A 22,884-nucleotide genomic window follows, 5' to 3' on the forward strand; every position below is an offset into this window, starting at 1 on the left:
AAAAAAAAAAAAAAAGAAAATTCCCCCTTCCTCCTCCTATTCTCCGAGTAACCTTTTCATATTTGAAAGCAGCAATCATGTGCTCCCCTAGACTAAATAAGCTCTAGTTCTAGCTTCTTTTTCATAGGCTGTCTCTTCTAAACTTTGGATCACTTCTGGTGGTGTGAATGGTTTGGCATAAGCCTTCATTTTCCAAGAGCTGCTTCTTCCCCACAGACAACAGGACAAATAAATCTATAGTGACAGAATATGAAACTGAAATATGCCTATGCTGACAAATAAAGACTTAAGTAAAGGTATATACTAAGCTGAATTTGGAATGTGAGGACCTCTGCTGCTTCAAAGCTTCCCGTAGCTTTTCTCTATGAAGGCGGTCAGGTTTGAACAAACAGTGGCTGAGTTGGAGAGCAAGGGGAATACTGGCTATCGCAGAGGGGAGTTGAATTATTGTAGAAGCAGGAAGGTGAGAATTTTCTCTTCTTCCTGGGTTCCTCTTCTCCAGATTGTGGCAGTTATGGACAGCTCAGGATAGGGTCTTAGAAGTGGAAGCTTGATGCTTGAACCTTTCCTCTCTACTAATCCTGCACATTCTTGGGAATGCCATTTTAATGGTGTCTTCGTTGTTATTGAAATTCAGCGGCTAGCTTGATAGCATGATTTAAGGGAGAAGTTCTTGCTAAGTGCATGTTTGCACACAGATCACCAAGAACTGAGTTAAGGAGCTTAACAGTCCTAAGTAACAATGAAATACTTTGCAGGTGGCAGCGGCCACATTCCTCAGAGGAGTCTCGCAGCTACTGGACGTCGGTGACAACTCCTTAAAGAGGAGCTGGGCTTTCCAGTCTGAACTTTGCTAGTTGACTTGTGCAGCTTGTCCTTTAGGGCACTGTTATCAAACCATTATTGTGTCAATTTAATTAGCACATACTGAGCTGCATGAGTAATTCTGGGCTTCCACGTGAATGCGACAGGATCCTTCCCTGAGGAGTTTAGCAGTCTGCAAAGACAAAGGCAGGGACTTAGGAAGCAAATGAAGAAGCAGTGGTGTAAGTGCCACTCTTAATTGCCGTAGGTGCCATGCTGCTTTTACAGATGAGAAGTCACTGCTTCTGTAAATAATGAAGTTTCAACAGGCTGAATTGCTGTGGTTTGCCTCCTGGCCTACAGATATTCATGAGATCTACAGCCATTAGACAAGTATGGAGGGGAGAGAAACTACCTCTCCATCTGGCTGTGTTGGTCTGAAGTTCTGGTTCTGTTCTGGTTGTGTTTAGAAGTAAGATGCAATGAAGTAAATGAGCTGAGCTTCGCTATTCATTTTAGCTTAAGAGCTGTGTGCAAGAACTCTCACTCACAGGTGAATGCATGTTGAAATGGTATTTATTTCAGCAACTGATGTCAGGAGTTGGCTCTGTCTTTCAACACCAGCAAAACATGCGCTAATGTGACTGCCTTGGAAATACAAGGAGGTGCTGGGATTGCATTGAAGTATTTGGAATGACTCCAAATTGTACCAAAGAAAACAAAGACTTGCTGCAGCCTCTTCAGGCATCAAGCAGGTGGCTCTTCCCCAGTTTATAACAGTCTCGTGGGCATCCTGAACTGCCCATCTGTGCCAGGATAAGTTTGCAGGTGTTAGGTTTGGAGATATGCTGAGCAATGCCTCTGTATACAAACACGTTGGTAGACACCATGAAACTGGAACAAAACTGTAAAAGCTATGAGAATTTGAGACTCAATTTGCAATAAACTTCCTGTTAAGTCCTTGTCTGGGTTTTCCATTTGTTCCCTTTATTTGGCACATAAATTTATGTTTATATATGTGTGTATATATATTTATCAGAGATAAAAGCCCAAACAATGAATATACGAATTCAAGTCATAGTAAGGAGGGTAACTGCTTATGATGGCTGCATGTTTGTAGTGGAAGTGCTGTCAGCATTTGCAAGAGAGAAGATGCTGATATCTGACTTTGGCTAGTCAAAAATAAATTTACTTCAATGTATTTTGATGCTCAGGATAGTATCAGTAAAACTATAGAAAAGAATTTTCTTCTCCCCACCTCCTCTGCCACCTGTTTATCTGTATTTTTGAAGTACAGTCTACAGACCTGGACTTTGACATAGTGAATTAATAGATCAACACCTTCTCCAGAGCCCTCTTATCAGGGCTGTTGTGTTCTCAAGTAGGTCATAGGGAGGATTTTATTTTTTATTTTTTTAAAAAAGCTTGAAGTAACATAAGAGAATTTTGTGTAGGAAAAACTAACTTTTACTGACTGCTGCTGGGACTTGCTACAAAAGTAAAATTACTTTGATAAGATGTTTCCTGTTTGAATAGACATTTGGCTGTGTGTCCTTTGGCTTTAAGGAAGTCTCAAACAAAATCCCTTTCCAGTTGCTTAGCTGTCTGGGTGGTTTTTATTACTTTGAAGTTAGGCTTTATCTGCTGGCTTCATTCACAGACTAGCTGGCTGCTTATCACATCTGTGAATCAAATCTTCAAAGGTTTTGTCTGAAGGGTTGGGATTTATGGGGTCACGTGGAATCCCCCTTGGTGGGAGCTCAGCCCGTGGCAGCAGGGCCGTGGGGAGAAGCTTTTGTCTGTAGGTGATGCCGGGCAGGGGCTCCGTGACGCGCCCGAGGTACGCGTGTGTCGTGGGGTGGTGCCGACAGCCAGGGGAGTGCTGGCCCGGGAATGCTGGCCCCTTTTCAGCGTGCAACATATAGAGAATGTGGGAGACCAGAGCGCATTCCTAGACACAGACTCACCGGGCTGCTGCTTCCAGCAGGGCTGTGTGAAATGTCAGAAGGAATTAGACCCGTGCTGGAACTGACAACCGCATCGGGCTCTGCAGCACTGGCTTTCACTGCACTTTTACAGCCAGGCTTAGTAACAGCACTGAATGGGAGAAAATGATGATTTCTTTTTCTCCAAAAATGTGGCTGCTGCTTGCCCTTGCCCTTGCCAAAAAAAAAAAAAAAAAAAAAAAAAAAAAAAAAAAAAAAAAAAAAAAAAAAAAAGCTAGAAGGCTGCCTGGCTTTCTGCTTACTGAAATAGCTAGCACCAGCTGTCAAACCTGCAGCCAAGGCTGCCTCATTGTCCAGGCCCCAAGCGTCCCTCGAACAGTGTGCCAGCTGAGATGAGCATCTCCAGTAAAAGCATATTTTAGTACTCTTGCCTCTGGAACATAGCGTGATTTTTCAGGCTGTGTTCAGGCATGCCAGGCTCTGCTGACTGTACAAAAATGGGAGGGCTCAGTGTAGCAATGTATGTTGCATTTCTGAATGTCTTGYAAACGGCTTTAGCTGATTAGGCCACTAGAGATCACGCTTGGCTTCAGAGTAAGCAAAGTGATATAGCTACGTGTCCTGCAAGCAGGAGAGAATACTTGTCTGGTCTGATTTATACCTCTCAGCTTTCACTCAGGAGATGAAGACTGAGTTAAATGATCACAGTGGTCTCTGTGCTAAAACAGTGTTGGAAAGAAAGTTATTTTTCTTTGGATAAAGCACACTGGAGTTACCTTCTGCAAGCAGAGCAAATGAGGTGATGGCACTGTGAAGGTGGTATATCCCAGCTCGCTATGTGGGATTTAGGAAGGTATGTAGTAAACATTAATTTGATGCGTTTGGAGACTTTGCTAGCAGTCTTTGTCAGACTCGGCTTTCCTCAACTTCTCCATCAGAACATAACGCTGCTGCACGGAGTAGTTTCATATTAATGCACTTGGCTCTTACTTTGGCAAAAGCTGTTACCTTTCAGCACTTATTAAAGCTCCTCCCCTTGTGAAGAAGTAGAGCTTATTAGAGCTTATTCAGTCTCCTTAGCCACCCGCTGTCCTGCAATGGCTCCTCCCTCCCTCCCACCCTTGGGTGGAACCAGAGAAGGGAAAACTTGACAATAGTTAGCAGGCAGCAGAGCTCATAAGAACTATTGCAGAAGCATGTCCAACTAGCCCGGTTAGCAGTTATTCTATCCTTCCCAAGGGTGCAGCGGCTGCTGAGTGCAGGAGAAGATGGTTATAACCATGGGAGCCAGGAAAAATCTGAGAAGGAATGAGCAGCCGAGAGACCTGGCATTCCTTGGGCAGCTTCAAAGAGCGATGAGGTATCTGAATCAGCGCAAGATGAAATGAGCACTTGCTGCTGCCATGTTGGCAGAACAGAGCTGTTCACAGGCTGTTGGACAGGTTTGTGGCTGAGCCGGTTTATCCAGTGTTGAAGATGGGAAGTTACTTGTCTGCCCCAGCTTACTTCACTTCCAAGGATCCCTTTCGGTAAGTCTTGCGTGGGATTAGCAGTGAAGCTTCAAATTCGCCTTTCTCCCCTGTAATGCTGTGTAAGCAGTTACGTGTGCAAGGTGTGAAGAATGAAGTCCAGTGCTAGTGTGCRGGGAATAGCCGGCCTCAGGCTGTGAGCCTGTCGTGCCCTGAGCAGGAGACAGGGAAGAGCCTTGTTGCCCACTTCTGTTGCCCCCCCCTCTGGGAGGAAGGAACGGCACCTGGGTGGTGAGGCCGTGTCCCCGTAGCCCGGATGAACAGGCTCCCTGGCAGAGCAACACTGTGGACGCTGCCTTACCCCTGCCTGCTCTGCCCCCCGTGCCAGAGGATTGCGACTGCTATGGCTGTTCCTTCTAGTGTCTCTGCCAGTAGTACGTGTGCTTGAGCATAGTGCAGGGTGAAAGAGTGCCACATGCCGCCGTTGCATGTTCAGGAAGGTGATGTAATCTGCAGCGAGGCAGTATATAATCTTGTTTGAGAAAAGAAATCAAATACTTTGCAGGTAACTAGGAACTTGCAGTACACTGCATTTGCATGGAAAGGATTCTTATGCCGTGATACTTGGTTTATATTACCATCCTTTCTTAGTCTGGCCAAACAAATAAAGCTTGAGGAAGGTGTTCGCTGTAGAATAAAGCTTTGCTTGCGTTGTATCACCATGGTGAAAACTCTTAGTGGGATTTGACACAGCCATGATGCTGGCTGACTGCTGATGTGCTGATAAGGTGGATGGGTTGGGAAAGGCAAGGCCGGCAGTTTCGTTGTCTCCCTCCTCTCCCCCCCCACCCCTAATATTTGCCTCTTGTTATTGATCCTGTTCGTGCAAACACTCTAGTACTAAATTTAGGGGTAAGGAGATTTTTGTTAAAACAATCTAGGAACTGCTCAGGACTCAGATTCCCATTTCGTAGGAGTATCTACTGTAGTGCAAATTGCTAAGCTTATCTGGGCACCTTCTGGAAAAACACCTGCTTTCAGAAAAAGGGAAGTGAGCAGCCCTTTGCTACTCAGAACTTTGTGAATATACATGCTGTGGCTTATGGCTATGTGCTTAGCCATGCAGAGCCATAGATATACCTTGTACTAAGTGATATGGAGATGATTTTGCATAATCAGGGTTGTCTCCTATGTAGCCAGTGCGCACACTTCTCACCCTAGCAGCCTTTGGGTTAGGCTGTAGTCTGCAGCCTGCTGTCCTGCCCCCGCCCTGCCTGCAGAATYGGAGCCGCAGCTCTTTGCTGCCTGTCTAGCATTAACTGATCTAGCCTGACAGTCTGGGGGGGATTTTATTAATGAGCCCTTTTCAAAGGGATCATTCTCTTTGGTGCCAGGGAGGTCTTTGCTTCCGTGAGGGTATTGGCTTTCGTTTAGATGTAAAAGAGATGCTTGCCACATCAGTTGAATCTCCCTCTTGCTGAAAACCAGGCTGGTTACCTGTTGTGACCTGATCCTCCTCCAACCCCCCACAAAACRGAGCAGCCATCAAGCAGCGATTTGTGGACTCTTTCTGCACCTGCTGTGTGTCTGAGCACTGGRGCTGAACACAGCTGTTCAGGTGCTGCCTGTAGCTCTGGGAGGATGGCTGTCAGAGGCAAACTAATTTATTCTCAATTGCCAAGGCTGRGAAATGAAGGATCACAGTGTATGGGACCGTATAATCAGTGAAGAGTCCCACCGATCTGAGAACAGGGACTGACAGCAAGAGGAAACGTGTCAAGTGTGGCTGCTTCCAGTCTTCCAAGAAACTCTTATTACCATGCTTTGTTGCTCTGTAAGAAAAATAGCAATTAATTTAGGAAAAGACTAGCAGTTTCTAATCTAAAAGATAGAGGAGCAAGAAGTCTTCCTTTCTTCTAACTGTGGTAACTGCCAAATACTAGCTTGCTTATTGCCCCAGATGTGATAGTGGTCCTGTCTTGGCTGCTGTGAGCCCTGGAAATGGCAGTGCTGTAGTGCCATGCTTTCTAGTGAGGAGGGGAAGCAAGGAGTAAATAACTCTTATCTTCTGTGGTGAGGTTCTGCTATATTTGTCCACTGAGTCTTGTGGGGCARTCACACGGCACCTTTATCGCTTGGGCGAAGGCACTGAAACAGTTCTTATAACTACGCGTGTTGTCCATTAGTTCTCCRTAATGACAAATCTGGAGCCTTTCCTGCATTGCAGAACGCATGGTAAATAACAGCAGAAGGTGCTGTTTGGTGGTGTGGGCCACAGCAATGTCCTCTTGCTGATTAATGTGATTAATGAAGTAGCCAGTTAGACCAATTAGCAGCATGTAGCATCCGCAGCGCCTGGCTGTGCTTTGTTCCTGTAGCCTCACTGCCCTGGGTGGGGTGCTGAGCCTTGAGCTGCAAACTTGTCCTGCCCAGATTTGTTTAATTGCATAGCAAAGAGCTGACTGCTTGCTGACTCCACCCCCTCACCTTCGTTTTGCTGTGGGTATGTCGCAAGTTAGATACCAGTGCTTATTTCCGGATGGAAGCAAACTGATTGAGTGCTGCAAGGTTGGATCAAATTGGGAAGAAATACGGGAAAAGTGAAGAGGGGACACATGCACATGGTCCTCTGGAGTCAAAATCAAGTGCAGAAGTGTTGCTTTTGTGATTTTCTTAGGGAGAAAAGGAAGTGGTTGAAGTGGAACTTGGAGAGGGATGAAGAAGGGAAAGTACTGCATTTTTTTWAAAAATCAAAAAGTACTAAAAACAAGACAAAAAACCTCACCTACCTGATTGGAAGGACAAGTCCTAAGCAGTGGTGAAGCAGTCCTCTGTCTCCAGTATTGCTGTTTGCATCCCAAGTGCAGGTCTGGTCACAGCTCCCTGTTTGAAGATGTAATCGCTTCTGGAGCGTGCACTGGTACAGGCATGCACGCAGCAGTCGGCTGAGCGCGCGGGATCCGATTTGCCCATGCTCAGCCAGATGTTCCTGCCACAAGCTGATAGAAATCTCTGCTGTTAGCCTCCACTTGCTCTGTTCTCCCTCCCACTCACCTACTTGATCATTCAGCATGGGGTATTTACTGCAAATGAAAGCCAAAGGCAAGTGGTGGAAGGCAAAATGCATTGGAATGGCCTCCAGGTCTCCTGCGTGCCATTAGCAGGGTGTGACCCTGACAGCGCCCCGAGGCTGAGGTGCAATGGTGAGTGTACCCTGCATCCTAGCGTAAGAAGCCGCTGCTCCCCCTGCCTCAGACACGACTGGCGGGGGCTGTTGCACATGTTGATGTCCTTTCCCATCACTTAGGAAAGGAGTAGGGGGAGGATTTGGAGATCCTTAACTGGGAGAACAAACACTATAAAAACCAAATACACTGGAAGGAGCAGCTTTTGTGAGGATAGGGTACGGCACTAAATACCTCGTGAGGTGTGTTTTCCCCTCAAACTATAGGCTACTTACGTGCAGCTTCACCTTGTTGCTTTGCAGTCTCAGCAAATAGCTCTCTATGTTGGAGCACAACCTACTCCTTAGATCAGTGTGCCCATTACGAACTGGTGGAGTTTGCAAGGAATGTCTTCGCACAACTAAGCTGTCAGGAAGCCAACAGTAGCTCTCACCTTAGACATAGAAGCACAAAAAAAGTGCTTCCCCCACCCTGCTAGCTGACTGCAGTGCCTTTGGTGCTGTGGGGAGGCACACTCCTGGCTGAAAACTCCCCGCCACGTGATGGCTTCCCCCCCAGCGTGGTAGCTGAGCCAGTTGTTGTGGGAGCAGAAGAAACTCCTCCTTTCATCTTTGGGAAAGCATCATGCTGACAAAGACACAGATCCTGTAGGTGTTCCTTCGAAACGTGGCTAGTGGTGACTAACCTGACTTCCATTCTGCACTCAGAAAGGGCCTTTGCCACGCTAGTTTTCCTGGTGAGTCTGAGAACGTGCTGCCCAGGGCTAGTGGAAGGATTTATAGTGATGCAACTGCTAAGGGAGTGTAGTCCTGTCTCTGCCTTATCTCTCTATTCAGTCACACCTCTGTGTGGCAAACTTGAAGAAGGTGAACTCCCCTGCCCAGTGTGTCCTGTTAAGGCAGGGTGGTGTATGTCCAGGAAACCTGAAGATCTGGGTTCTGCTTTTGACTTGCTGAAATGGTATCTGCAATACCATTGCTGCATCTCTTCCCTTGCTTTTTGTAAATAAAGGATTAATAATGGTTTCTTGTTGAAAAGAGGGCTAACACTGATGTCTGAAGGGTTTTGAGACTCCCTTCCTGAAGTTAGAGACATACTTGGGTGTGGGAGTTTTGTGGGGTGTGCACGCGCAGAAAAATTGATGGAGAGAGGTGGGAGACTTTCATCACAGTGAAATGGGGGATGAATTAAATATGTGGAGCTGTAAGGGCAAGCTGCTTTGAAAGCTCTCCCTCAAAAGGATAATGTTGCAGCTGACCTTTTGGAGAGGGCTACCTACAGAAAATTAGAGGGGCTTTCCATAAAGGCTGCTGCAAAACTGGCTTTGCCTTGCATAGGGAAGTGGATCCAGCCTCTCTGTTCTCCCTCCTAAAGTGGCTGGAGAGACAGGTGCTCTGACACAAGATGGCGTGATGCTGCAGAAACACTATGTAGAGAGGCAGGGAAGGTGTCCATGTGCTGGRCAACTCTGCAAGTGCAAACTTGCATCCTCAAAGAAGGAAGGAGAAAGCAGAGGTGGGTCTTGCCGTTTGCAAAGAGAAACAAAATTTGTAAGGCAATGTAATACTTCAACTGATGTGTTTTAAGAAATGAGAACCTATTTGAAACTTCGTGTGTCTGAAAACATCTTTCCTAACTGTGGTGGCTGATACCACCSCTCCTTACAAACCCTGTTTTGGTGCCAGTCTTCAACTGAAAATCCATTGGCAAGCGGATTTGGTACATCTGTATCTAGAACAGCTTGGGGTAGGCTGCAGTTGAGATGTCAGTTTTATCCGTGCGTGGGAGGACCTTTTCTGTTAGTTTGTGGCTTGTTGCTAATTGGAACCTTGTTGCCTTGTTTCCTTCAAGGTGCTCTGAATGTCAGGATCCCCTCACTAACTGGTACTATGAGAAAGACGGGAAGCTGTACTGTCACAAAGACTACTGGGGGAAGTTTGGGGAATCTTGCCATGGCTGCTCTCTGCTGATGACTGGACCTGTGATGGTAAGGACTCTGACCTGCTTGCTCTCAATTCCTTGTCTTCAGATAATTATATTATATTCAGATAACYAAACTCATGTTAATATTCTACTTGTTACTCAGCTTTTGTGTAAGAGATTAAAAATTAGCCTTTTTTGTCTACCTTTGAGGTATAGATTTATTCTGAGTGGGGACAGCTCTTAAAGGTGGGAATTTTGAGGATATATAAGTGATGGGAGTATGGCTCTGAAATGCATGGGCATGCAAAATAGGAAGGTGACTGAGGGGACTTCTGTTCAGCTTCAGCACAGTGCCTCAGCCCCTCAAAGCAGTGGTTCTCTATGGCACTGTGGAGTCTTAGCTCAGGAGAAGCAGCAGTGCTGGTTCTGGCTGTGAGTAAGGTTGTCATCCAAGTTTCATCTGGGCTGTGGCCACAGTGGCTTTCTGGCCAGACTTGTCCTGAAGTAGTGTTAGTCCTGCTTGCTTGAAGCATTGATTTCTACCTGCACAGATGGCRTTCACCTGAATGTTCCCCTCCTTGCCAAAAACTTAACCTTTAAAACTAYCAGGAATGAAAGTAACCATTATTTTTCCAGGACCTAAATAAAAGCATCATTGTACTCAGTAACAGGTTTGCTACCTCAGAGGGAAGAACTGAGAAGAGCACAATTTCTCATTGCCTGTGGAAGTCTTTACAAAATACTGTCAATAGGGGAAGTTTTTGTAAGGACACAACACACCAGATCAATTAATAAAAATATTCTTTAAAGATATTCTATTTCCTCAGTTTCAGAGGTTTTTTTTTGTTTTGTTTTGTGTTTTTCCTGTCAGCTGGCTGGTAAAGTATCTGAATTTGTACACTGCCTGCCTGCCAAAAAAAAAAAAAAAAAAAAAAAATTTTAAACCCCACCCCAACAAAAAAAAAAAAAAAAAAAAAAAGCTCTTTCAGCCTTACTAATTCAGGCATAACATTAGTTATTGTGCCAAGTGCAACTGAACAGGAAGGCTTAATATCTTGTTTACTAAGCTGCAGCAGACTAGTATTTTTTATTGTTGAGCAACTGCCAAATATAGCAGAGATTCCCGGGGAACAAGCTTTGCTTCACATGTTGATGTTTGTTTCAGAGAAGTTTTGTGACCAGGGTGCCAAGGATGGGGTTCAGGAAGGGTAGAATGGGCTTATACTACTCTGTAGTAAAAAGCTACTACTTGGCCTTGATCTGGATGAACACACTAATGAGAGGGAAGCTCTATCTGCATCCCTTGATGAATATTTGCTCTACTAAGCTGCTTCCCTTTCTGTCTGTGTAGGTGGCAGGCGAATACAAGTATCATCCTGAGTGCTTTGCCTGTATGAGCTGCAAAGTGATCATTGAAGATGGGGAYACTTACGCACTTGTGCAGCATTCCAGTCTCTACTGGTAAGATGCAGCTGCACACTTCGTCACTGAAAATTTGTGTTGTGCCTGGCTGTGTGTGTAAGCCACATTCCCTGGTCTGTCAGCTGGCTCAGGATGGTTCAGTTTAGTGCTACGATAAGGAACTCTAGGAAGTTCCCTTTCAGGGGAGGAAAGAGGGGAGTAAGCACTAAAAATTATAGCTTAGGGTCAACAAGAGAACTTATATGCTTGGGTTTGGCAGGGAGAGGAGGGACACTGCCATGGTGACTTTCTCTGCTTCTTTTAGTGGAAAATGCCACAACCAGATTGTGCTAACACCGATGATAGAAAAACATTCAACTGAGTCTCTGCGTGAGCAGCTGCCCTATACACTGACCCTCATCTCCATGCCGGCAGCGACTGATGGCAAGAGGGGGTTCTCTGTGTCTGTTGAAGGTGGCTGCTCCAGCTATGCCACTGGAGTCCAGGTGAAAGAGTGAGTATGACAAGGCTGCGTGCTAGGTGCGTCCCTCTGCAGAGGGAGTTGGTAAAAACTTCCACTTCTGCTGCTGTCCTGCCAGCTGTTTTAACTGCTATGGGAATCTTTCTCAGTGCAACAGGGGCATACAGAAGCTAATAGCTATCTGTGTTTGATCTTCATTTTGCTCTTGTGGTAACTTTAAATTGTAGCTTTTTTTCTCAGTGATGTCTCCTTCAGTGAACATGCAACATTTGGGGAATTGTAACGAACTAGCAATTTTTGCCATTGGGCAAATGAAAAGCCCTCTCCAAACCAGCTCAGACTTAACCAGTTGCTGTAATGGTAACTCTGTCTTGGTAGATTAACTTTGCTTTATTTCAAAATACCAGTAGGAAGGGAGGCATCAGAAACCAAGTGGTCTTTGAGAAAACAGACTAAACTGACTTTTYCCTTCCATTTCTTTTTCTCCCTTTCTCCCATGTTTAGAGTTAACAGGATGCACATCAGCCCAGATGTCCGAAATGCCATCCACCCTGCGGATCGTATTCTGGAGATTAATGGAGCTCCTATTCGTACGTTACAGGTGGAGGAGGTGCGTAGAATTCTGTCCTGAAGAATTCTTCTTGTCTGCCATTGTACATTTTTTCTGTCTCTTGGCACTGTTCTCTCACCCTATATACAGTGTCTGTGTGTAGATCCATATTGCTTGTGTTCATTCCTAGTGCTGTACGAAGACAAGCTTTGCTACCCCTTCTGGCTGAGGAGGGAAATGTAGCTGATGGAAAGGCAGTTAGGATGTGGTTCTGAATTCATGGCATTCAAAGGTGAGGGAAGGTGATAAGGAAAGTATAGAGCTCTGGCATCCAAGAACAGAGGGGCTGTGAAGACTCTCTGTATATTGCCATTGAAGTSTGGTGCTCTGATCCCTTTAGAGGAAAGTCTGAATAGACAAAGGCTCAGCTGACTCTAGGGATGAGTTCCACATTGCAAAAAAATGTGTGTTTTGTGTCTGTATTTACAAGTAAATGTTTTATATAGATATCAAGTGATGTTGCAATGGTATAGTGAAACCACCATTACCTTCACTACACAAGGTTTTTATTTACTGTTGCTATTGAGGAGGATGTCAGGAGCACAGCAGATGTGTCTCAGATAAATCTCTGTGTAGTTTAATGATTCTTTTGCAAAATTGTTTTTTTCCTGGTACTGTTCAGGATGGAAATTCATGTAGTTTTTCTGGCCACTTCTCAGAAAAAAGGGTTTGGTCTTTTGTAGCTGACCAGAAGAGAAGAGAACCTGGATAGGATGAGGAACTTCTGTGTAGCTAGCTTGACTTGTCTGGTAGACAGCTGTGGTGTATGCAACTAAACCACAGCTATGGAGTGATCTCACTGGACTCGCTACTCTGAATCCTGAGGAGCATTCTGCTGTGTCTCCTATCTGTTGTCGTTCATGTTCCTCCTATTTGTTATCATCCTGCCCTTTGGTTTGATTTCAGGTGGAGAACTTGATTCGCAAGACAAGTCAGACGCTTCAACTGCTGATAGAGCATGACCCTGTCTCACAGCGCTTAGACAGACTCCGTTTGGACTCCCGGCTTCCTACCCACATGAAATCTCCCATCTCCCCTGGCTCCCTGTCTCCACTGGACATCAAGGAGAATCTGGAAGGAACACTCCGCCGGCGTTCCCTCAGGTAGAAATTTGGAAGAGCTGCCTCTGACCTAGCTTGGCTTGGCCCTGTGCTGCCTGGCTAGGCTGCACTGTGCCTGGGCTCTGTGATTGCAAATAACAGCAAAGACATGACTGATCGGTGGTATGAACCACTGGCAAAGAGGTGGAGAGCTCTTGGTCCTGCTGTTGTCATGTATGTTCTCCGTTCCCTTCCAGGCTGGCAGTCTTTCATTAATAAAAATAAGGACCTCTACTTTTAAGCTACCAAAGTTGCCTAGTTTTATAGCTAGAAAATGGAAAGGTCAGATTTTTACCATCCTTAAATGTTTGGGGGAAGAGGTGTTCTKTATGGGAGTATGACTGAGAGCTGGGATTTCAGCATTGGGAGAAATMTTGTTGTCTTACACTGGGGCCCTCAGTTGCTCATTCAGTCATTTCACAGCATTTTAAGTTTTGTTCAGAGCTAGCAAGAGCTGCCTCTTTACYGCTGCTTCTTTCTCAGGAACTCCTCCTCTGACTGACAGGGCAGAAGATGTGTTGTTGTTAGGCAGCTCTGGCTTGGAAGCTACTGGGGATTTGTAAAGAGCTTCCATGGTGCTAGGAGAGTGTCTGGCTTTTGAGATACGAAGAATATTGAAGCACCTCTGGAATTTGGTTCCTTAGGAGCGAGTGATAACGTATGTTGAACCAAAAGCTTCCTAGCAGCTTCCCTGATCTTCCTGTCTCCTTTGCTTTCTAGGCGAAGTAACAGCATTTCTAAGTCTCCTGGCCCCAGTTCTCCAAAGGAACCACTCCTTTTGAGCCGTGACATCAGTCGCTCTGAATCCCTACGTTCCTCTTCTAGCTGTTCCCAGCAGATCTTCCGGCCCTGCGACCTAATTCATGGCGAAGTACTAGGAAAAGGATTTTTTGGGCAAGCAATCAAGGTGAGGGAGCTCCCCAAACGTTGATCACATCACCAGTGTTTGTGTATTGCAGGAAGCTTTGCCACTGTCTCAGTGGCATTTCATTGCCCTGCTGATAATGATCAGTTTGGGAACTCACCTGGTTCAGTGAGATCAATTTCTCTGTCTTGATCCTTGTCCCTGGGTGTCTCTGGCAGTAGATGGGTTTGATTCTGTCTCTTTTGAATGCCAACCTTGCCCATGAACACCMGTCTCTTGGGTTAGATTAAAAGCTCCAGAGTGCCTGTGTTGCAGCCRCCATCTGGGTGAAGTAGGGGTAATGGGAAACTTGCTCTTACAAGAATCTTTCTTACAAAGAGGTGCATTCAWCTCCTCAGTTCAGCACTTCTCACTGCCCTTAGTGTGGGATCAGCCTGACATTCAGGAGTGTGTGGAGGATGTAGTAACCAACTCCAAACACCTAGCAGAGCCTAAGTGGTTTTGTCAATATGCTGGTAGCTGTCAGGGCTTGCACGACTCAGAATTAAAATCTCCTTTCATAGCAATTCTGCTGTCTTATATTTAAACTCTCTAGTCTTGACTGAGGGTGCTTCAGGAGCTCTTACCCTGGCATCTCTAATAGCATCAGGGAGCAGCTTCTCCTTGCGTTACCAAAGGTGGTGTGAGCTCCCCTTATCACCATTTGTCATGCTATGGGACTTCTCTCCTTATACCTGCGTGAACTTCAGGTGTCCAGCCACCATATCCATCTCATGCTTCCATGAGAGTTGGTGAGACAGTACTACAAACCCAATGCTTTTGATCTATACTAATGAGCATATTTCTCTTCTCCTCTGCTCATAGAGAAATAGCAGGTCCAGGTAAGCAGAACCTTTCCTCTGTTGCATGCTTTTGTCATCTATGTTCACAGTTAATGGCACAAAGGCATTTCTTTTCATTCAAATTGCCTGATAGCCATCCCGTTCTGGTGCATGCTCTAGGAGTTAAAATCTCCCTCTTGTGGTTCAATGATGGCACTTATTTCATTTTTGCTGGTATGTCAGCTTAAGAATTACACTTAGCCTTGTCTTGTCTTTGTCTTTCACTTCCTTTTATCTTTGGGTATTAGATGTCCCTGGCTTCCATGTCGCTGAAATGTGTAGTGTTCCCTGGCTGGCTATTTAAATTTGGATGCTTTGTTCCAGACAGGAGCAGAAGAATATCGTACTCTTGCTTCTCTTGCGTTGTTCTGTCATTCCATGCATTGATATTCCACCTTGCTAAGTCAGATGATTCCAAGCAGCACTAATGCCACAATATTTGCAAGAGCTCACCAGTTTCCTAAATACCAAAACTCAGTCCTGTGTTCTGAGTTGCAGACCTGGAGGTTTTGTGAAAGGCTTTTTATTTTAAAAGATGTGGAACAAAAAGAAATGACAACATTCCTGAGCTCCAGATTGAATGTTTTTGATGCAGCAAGTTTTGTATCTGGTCAGAATAGTTCCCTTCTGTTCCTAGAGAGAAGGTGCTTGTTTAATTATCCAAGGATCCTAGGTAGACTAAGCTGTCCAAGCTAAACAAATGAAGGGAGAGAGGATTTCCAAGAAAACCTGCTCATCAGAATCTGGCCCCGTTACGTTGCTTCCATGGGGTGTGGGAGCAAGCAGAGATGTAGTTAAAAGAAGCCTCCAGAACACAGCAAAATGCCAGGAACTGGTTGTATAAGAGCCAACAGCTCTTGAGTATCTAGAAATGCTTTCACGTTTAAGAGCCAGAAAGTGTCTTGGTCTGATGTTTATGGTGGATTTCTGGGTGTTTGCCACCATTCTGGGACCTTCCTTGCAGGTAGCAATACACTACTCCCAAGGAGCATGGAAAGACAACTGCTTCCTACCTTAACTGGATAGCCTATGCATCCCAGCTCAGCTTGCACAAGAATCAGTTTGATAAGCTTATCAGAAGCTAGCAGCTCCAGAGTCCCCGTGGCACTGAAGCATRTGTAAATATGTAGTTCTGGGTTGTTTGGTCAGATTTCTAATGTAAATGAATGTTGGTGCCTTTGCTGATACAGAACATAACTGTTAGAGTCTGTTTAAAAAATGTGAGCATCATGTTGAGCAAACCCTTTCTATAAGGGAACTCAAGGCTTGCACAAGTATGGAACTGATGCTGTCAGAGGCTTCAGTGGCCTGTGTGCATGCTGAACCCTGTGCAACCTAAAATGGAGCCTTCAGCTCTGGTGCTTGGGATGCTGCTGATCTCCTGGTATGACTTTGTCAACTTTAGGTAGTTTTTGTCTCACTTACAAATTCTTTGCTGAATTCTGAAAGGAGAAATTTTACGTTGTTTTCTGCAGCTCCCTGGGTTCTGAATTTTCTCCCATCTACGTCCCTCTCTGGATGCTGGGAGATGTTACCCTCTTTTTTGGAAGAATTGCAAGAGCATTGGAGCTATATATTTGAGACCTTCCCTGTATTTGTGGTGTCTGTTTCCACCAGGTGACTCACAAAGCAACAGGAAAGGTGATGGTGATGAAGGAGCTGATTCGCTGTGATGAGGAAACACAGAAGACTTTCTTGACAGAGGTAGGAGCAARTTTTCAAGAAGTTTCTGAGCTAATAGTGTGGTGTTACTTTCTTCCTTCTCTTCTCCAGTGGGAGAGTGATCATGCCAGCACCCTGGCAGGAATCAGGCAGCGAGAACGGAGGCATCACACTGGGAAAAGCCTGACTCTAGCTGAATATTTGCTGCATTGAAATGTGATTCACCTAAACTGAGCAGTAGACACGGCATCAGCTCCCAGTTCATTAATTTTTCAATGATAAAAAGCATTATGAGTCGAAGGCAAATTGAGCTGTGTGAATATATACAGGATTTGTCCCTTGAGCCTTGCGCAAAAATACAAATAGTAAGAGCTGATATCCATGCGATGTTTAACCCTCATGCTGTAATTTTCCATGTTTATCGAGGTCAGATTTAGCTTAAAGGGATCACTAAGCACCTGGTGCTGCTCTTCTAGCCCTGATGCATGCAGTACAGAATAGCTAGCTGCCCTGAAGAGCAGTCATCTCTTAAAAATTGACCAAACCTAAGGGCTTCTCCTTAAAAGCTAAGATCAGGCTAATCATGCAATATGGAAATGAAGAGGCAATAGGTAACAGACTGCCTTAAGGTTGAGGTTTGGGGGCACTCTGTAATCCCTGGAGGTGACTTCTAGGACTGGAATGCTCTCCTCTGGGGCAGGAGCAGTAAAAATATCACCACAGAAGATTTGTCAGGACTTGTTCCATTCTCTTCTATGGGACTAGGATATCTCTGCTTTCCAGGTGAAAGTGATGCGCAGCCTGGATCACCCGAATGTGCTGAAGTTCATCGGAGTACTGTACAAGGACAAGAAGCTGAATCTCCTCACTGAGTACATTGAGGGGGGCACCCTGAAGGACTTCCTCCGCAATGCAGTGAGTTTGTACTGAGAGAGTCTGGTAGACCTCTACATCCTCTAGGATGAGGGTGTTGCTGCGTTGAGGTCATGCCTACTTTATGGTTTTTGTTGCGCGGAAAAGTTTCCCCTAACTATAGGGAGCCTAGAGCATGGAAGTGCTTCCTTCTTGGGGCTGAAATATCTCTCTCTGACTGCTCTAAGAGCCTCTGCCAAGAAGGAATAGCTGTCACCACCTAGCTGGTAAGGTATTCCCTGACTGTTGAGGACTTGTCTTTCAGGACCCATTTCCCTGGCAGCAGAAGGTCAGCTTTGCCAAAGGAATTGCCTCCGGAATGGTGAGTCAGACTGCTCCTCCCGTTAAGGAGCAAACCTTCAGGGTCTGGGTTAGCAGCTTCAGCAATGTGGTATATGACRGCTTGCGAGTGTTGCCTGGCTGCTAGGAACTGGGATGTGCTGAAGGCTGTAAATGCAAAGGTGTTTGTCTGGCACCCTCTGATGCTGAGTTCTCTCCTTCTGTTCCAGGCCTACTTGCACTCCATGTGCATCATTCACAGAGACCTGAATTCACACAATTGCCTAATCAAGTTGGTGAGCTACACCTCTTTTCCCCACAGCATGCTGCTTCCCTCCTCATTCTCTTGCTTCCCTGGTCTTCTCCATGTGATGTTCAGTTTGGAGCCCTCTTTTGTCAGGATGTGGAACTGAGCTCAGGGTGCCTTTTAACTACAGTTTCATTTTTGTGTAGGATATTCCAATTTGTTTTCACTCTTTCTTCATCCTGCTCTCTCATCTTCTCTCCTGTGGTAGCATCTCCTGTTAATATGAGAATTAGCTCAGCTATATTCCTTATCTCAACTATGAACCATTCTCTACAGCTGACTGTTCTTTGAACCACTTGCTGACTTTTTTACTGCCACTCAGGATTCAGAAGTGTGTGGGTGTGTGCGCACTTGTGCGTGCTCCCTCTTTTTGAAGTGCTAAGTCACAAGGCTTTTGTGTAGCTTCATTCTCTCAAGCCCTGCCTCTGCTCAATGGCTGGAATATGAGATCGGTATCTAGGTTTCAGATGACCTAGCCTAAAGTCTTGGTTAATTTCTGGCCAGGTAGAATAGGAAGGTCTGAAAAGTCCAAGCTTGCTCTGGCAAGTGTAGCCAAATTAATGGGATTAGAGTTGATGACCACACAGGAAAAAAATAGACAATGGAGAGAGGAAAAGACAAGTTGGGATTGTGAATTGGGTGTCCTACACCTGTCCAGATGGCTTGTTGTACTCATCTGGCTGCAAGAAACCTTGCCAGTAGCCCTTCTAGTRTAGTCAGTAGTGAACACGAATTGCAGCCTTTTGCCCTTGAAGGGAACTGAGAGGAACCTGTGGCTTGTACTAAATCCCTTGTGTAGGATAAGACAGTGGTGGTGGCTGACTTCGGTCTGTCTCGGCTGATTGTGGAGGAGAGAAAAAAGCCCACGCTGGAGAAGCCTTCTGCCAAGAAGCGAACGCTGCGCAAGAGTGACAGGAAAAAGCGCTACACAGTGGTTGGGAACCCATACTGGATGGCCCCAGAGATGTTAAATGGTAAGATACTGATACCAGATGCAGATGAGGAGCCAGCCTGTGACAAGGTGTAGAGATGAGAGGATTACTGAAAGCTCCTATCCCTTAGTAACAGTCAAACCTATTAGAGCATATGGTTTTAGACCTACTAATATGTGAGCTTATTTGTACACAGAAGTGCCTGGCTGCACTTCCTCTTGCTGTACCTGCCCTGATGAGCCTTTGTACCAGCAGAGGTAATCTTCCTAGCAGGACTCCTCAGGAGAGCAATCGACCTAAACTTGCTATGGCCTGGGTAGACTTAAACTTGCTACGGTCCAGGGAAGAGAAAGAGGCTTGAAACAAGATTGAACCTGAAATAATTTCTGTAATAGCCTCGTGCTTTATGAGTGTCCTTGTGAGGTAGGGAGGTATTGAACTCCACGGTGAGGCTTACTTGTGCTGTTGCATAGATCCAGGGAGAGGCCATCTACTACCAGGTTTGCTGGAGCCTCAGGGCCAGGGGTGTCTAAGGGCACTGGAAATTTATTTTTGACATACGACAGTCATTGCGTTAGGGATGAACCACATCCCTCAGGGACAAAACTGTCTCTGCAGGAGTTGAGGTATGGATGAAAAACAGCAGGCACAATTTTCTCATAACAAACAGATCTTCTGACAATTCTGGGCAGTTGGGCTGGTTGTGACATTGCCTAACTGGTTAGACATAGTGTACCAGGAGGACATGGATCTTCTCCCGCATACTCAACCCTTCTCTGTGTTGCTTTCTTGTATGCTGCTCCGTTCTGCTTCTCTCAAGGCCCTGCTGGAGTCTGAGCCTGCTTCTCAGAGGCTGCCTCAGACCTGGCATTTGTCAGGCAGCAAGAGAGCAGTCTGACATCACCTCTCGAGGCAAGGCTGTTTACCAGATTCACTGCTCTGTACTCCTAGCTGTTGTTCCAGTATTGGCTGGGGAGGGGGGAGTGTCCATAAACGGAGAATAGCCTGCAGGAGCCGGTATGCTTTCCCAGATTCAAAGTGCTGCTAGTGTGTAATTTATTACCTCTGCAGTCACTGCAGCAGGGACTGGGCACTCACTGACTGCCGGGGAAGCTGAATAACAGCTCAAGTGCTCTGTGGGGAGGCACGAGAACAGCAATCAATGGGACTGGGCAAAAGCTTTCCAGAGGTGTCCTTAGAATTTGCTCAAACCTCTGACATGTGAGGCTTTCCCATGTAGAAGTAAGAAGCAGAGTTAAAATATGTGGTGATTGTGTGTGGGAAGATGCAGTTGGCATACATACGTCATTTCCCATCTTGGGGCAACCACCCCAGCCCAGATTTAAGCCCTGCTGTATCTTCTGTTGGTAGGGCCCTCAGGGGAATAGGTTTAGTTAAGCTTTGGAGGCCAAGCCTGGGATACTGCTGGCAGGTCCTGGAATAGTTGGATGGAGAACTGGCTCATAGAGCTGCATTTCTTACGTTTCCTGCAGGACAGAGCTATGATGAAACCGTGGATATCTTCTCATTTGGGATTGTTCTCTGTGAGGTAAGGCCTGGGTCGTTACGTGATATCTTTGTGCTTCTCCTTCCCCATTGTCATCTCTGCCACGCATTGTATCAGACATTTCCYGGTGGCTGGATCTGTAGCTTGTGACTTAACAGCTCAATGAGTTAGGCTGGAGTACAAACAAGCTCCTTCTGCCTCTGTCCCCTCCAGGAAGATGCCTGTCTTGTAACGTTTTGGTCTCAGAGGGTGTTTCCTTCTGGACTGAAAAAAAAATAGTGAAGTTCCTTTTGGACTAAAAGAAGCTGTAAAGAAGTCCAGCTGGTTCTGACTGAACCCTGGTGTCCATTTTGCCAGAGTTGTTTTCTAAAACTTGACTTTTTTCTCCTGTTGCCTCAGTAAAAGAACATTCAGCTGTATAATTACCTCARCAGATTCAGAGCCTCCATCCTGGGTGGCAGTTGATTTCAAAGAAGTTAAAATCTCTTTGCGGATTGATTAATGAAGCTTTCATCCTGAAATCTGTAGGCTTAGGCTATCTCTGAGCTCATGCATGATCTTATTGCTGTCAGGCTTTTCTGTCTGCAGAGCAAAAAACACCCTACCCTTTCTTTGCATTTCTACTATCGTATACATGTTTTAAAATGAAAATAGCTGGTGGCTTTTTAAGGTTGCTGTGTGTACAGATAACACAGCAGTTTCAGGAATGTGAGGGGAGACCAGCATGGCTTCCTCCTCCATGCTTGGATGAAGGACATGAAGAAAATATCTGAGTCTAAATCTTTGTGGCCTCATCTGGAGCTCTATTTACACTGGGCTCTCCTCTCAGAGAATGTTGTGGTTGTGAGTGATGGGTTTGGGAACTTGAAAAATCTATATGACGGATTAAAACAATTGYTGCTTCTAGAAAAAAAAACAAAGGGGTGGTGGCAGGTAAGCATTTCCGTTGTCACCAAAATAAAGATGCTAAAAAAAGAAGTAGCRTACTTAGATAAGGAAATAACTCTGCCAGAATACATAGTGGGTGTTCCACTGCCTTGTTACAGGACCTGGTTGTCCTGCTAAGTTATTGGCATAGGAAAGCTGTGGTGTTTATAAATAAGAACACCCATTTCTTGATACCTGATGAGGCTTTAAATTTGATACTTTTCTGCATGTGAGAGACTGCAGGAATGCTGACCTTTTCTAGGTCCAGATTACCCTACAGCTGCCTGCTGAGGGCTCCTTCCCTCTTCCTAGCCCTTGTGTCTGTCTGGCACTTCTGAGCTTTGCTCGATGGCACCTAGTGCTGGAGGTGGTGAGTGCACCTCAGTGGAGTATGGTGTTGAGTAGTGGGAATTGCTGAGTGCTGCAGCAGGCTCTCTCTGTTCCGCCCATCCTTTTCCTTCACTAGCTCTGCAACCCCTGAGCATTTGTTATGGTTGTTCTTTCCTCCCTCTCCTTTCTGGCTGTGGATGGGGTGAATTTGCCAGTAGCAGAGCGCTCCATTCATGGTGCATGGTTCACAAGCTCTGTAGGATAGTGCTTTGCTGGTGATATGGTAGGATTGTGTGGGAGGGGGAGGGAAGGAATGGTGATGCAGGTTGTGTCCGTTACCTGCGATGGAGAGGGGCTGCGTTGTCCCCAGCAGCAGACAGCAGAGTAGCTGACCTAGCAGTTAGATGCTGTGCAACTCTCTGGAAGATGCACACAATTGTGTACCTTCCAGCAGACAACCCTGGGGAGAAACAGAAGGTGGCTGGGCCTCCCTCCACAACTGTAGCCACGTTGCCAGGTGTTGCAAAAATTTCTCATTAAATTTGTCCGTATTCAGCGCCTTGCTTGATCCATTGTGCAGCCAGGGCCTCCCCCCACCCTTAGGAGGGACTCATGCAATTTCAGTGTTTCTGCTCTTTCCCTTTTGCCCTAATACTTTGAAGAAGCCCTTGCCTGATGCTGGAGTCTCCTGCTTATGAGCACTCCAGGACTGTTGCTGTACTTAAGCGTTCCTTTCCTCCTCTCCCACTAGATCATAGGCCAGGTGTATGCGGATCCGGACTGCCTCCCACGCACACTGGATTTTGGCCTTAATGTCAAGTTGTTCTGGGAAAAGTTTGTTCCTGCTGACTGTCCTCCAGCCTTCTTCCCTCTGGCTGCCATTTGCTGCAGACTGGAACCAGAGAGCAGGTAGGTCTCGGGCAGGAGGACTCTTTGTAAACCTGGAGGATGTGTCCTTACATCCTTGGTGGAAGGATTGCTTAGCACAGAGGATGGAGGAGGGCTGTATTTCTACCTTCTGTGGGACTGCTCAGAGGCTTCCATGTGAAGGGCGACTAAGAACACATCAGCTTGGGAGACACTGCTGTCTATGACAGACCTCTGAGGCAACATCTGAGATGAAGATGGTAAAGAAGATGTGATTGTTCAGTTTCTCATGTGTGAAAAGTAGGGACAGTCCTTAGCAGCAGGTTTGAAATGCAGATATTTCACRTGTGATTCCAGCTGTGAAACTTGTAGCTTCAAGACAGTATTGATGCCAGGTGGGTTCAAAAAGGGCCAGGCYTGTCTGGTCAGCACCTGTAAAAATTGATAGTCCTGGATAGATGTGATCTCTGCAGTCTCTGAAACTAAATGGGGAAGG

The 22,884-nt window shown here is 45.8% G+C and overlaps 1 protein-coding gene across 4 annotated transcripts in view; it reads left to right on the plus strand.

Moving 5' to 3' along the window:
• The window catches only part of LIMK2 (LIM domain kinase 2), a 34,030-nt gene that overhangs the window by 9,022 nt on the left and 2,124 nt on the right, over positions 1–22,884 (plus strand). For 2 of the 4 annotated variants that reach the window (XM_085305768.1, XM_085305765.1), the window contains exons 3-15: positions 9,256–9,391; positions 10,679–10,788; positions 11,054–11,242; positions 11,714–11,819; positions 12,726–12,922; positions 13,640–13,826; positions 16,283–16,369; positions 17,111–17,242; positions 17,505–17,561; positions 17,749–17,814; positions 18,625–18,799; positions 20,251–20,306; positions 22,273–22,430. In XM_085305768.1, the coding sequence (XP_085161894.1) occupies positions 9,256–9,391; positions 10,679–10,788; positions 11,054–11,242; positions 11,714–11,819; positions 12,726–12,922; positions 13,640–13,826; positions 16,283–16,369; positions 17,111–17,242; positions 17,505–17,561; positions 17,749–17,814; positions 18,625–18,799; positions 20,251–20,306; positions 22,273–22,430 (1,656 nt within the window). Of the gene's footprint in view, positions 1–3,486; positions 3,604–3,912; positions 4,280–9,255; positions 9,392–10,678; positions 10,789–11,053; positions 11,243–11,713; positions 11,820–12,725; positions 12,923–13,639; positions 13,827–16,282; positions 16,370–17,110; positions 17,243–17,504; positions 17,562–17,748; positions 17,815–18,624; positions 18,800–20,250; positions 20,307–22,272; positions 22,431–22,884 lie in introns of those variants that run through there. The other 2 variants (XM_085305767.1, XM_085305766.1) reach the window with 2 other exon arrangements.

Source organism: Rhea americana, unplaced genomic scaffold, assembly GCF_003343005.1.
Source record: "Rhea americana isolate MKP2758 unplaced genomic scaffold, rheAme1 scaffold_227, whole genome shotgun sequence".
NCBI lineage: Eukaryota > Metazoa > Chordata > Aves > Rheiformes > Rheidae > Rhea > Rhea americana.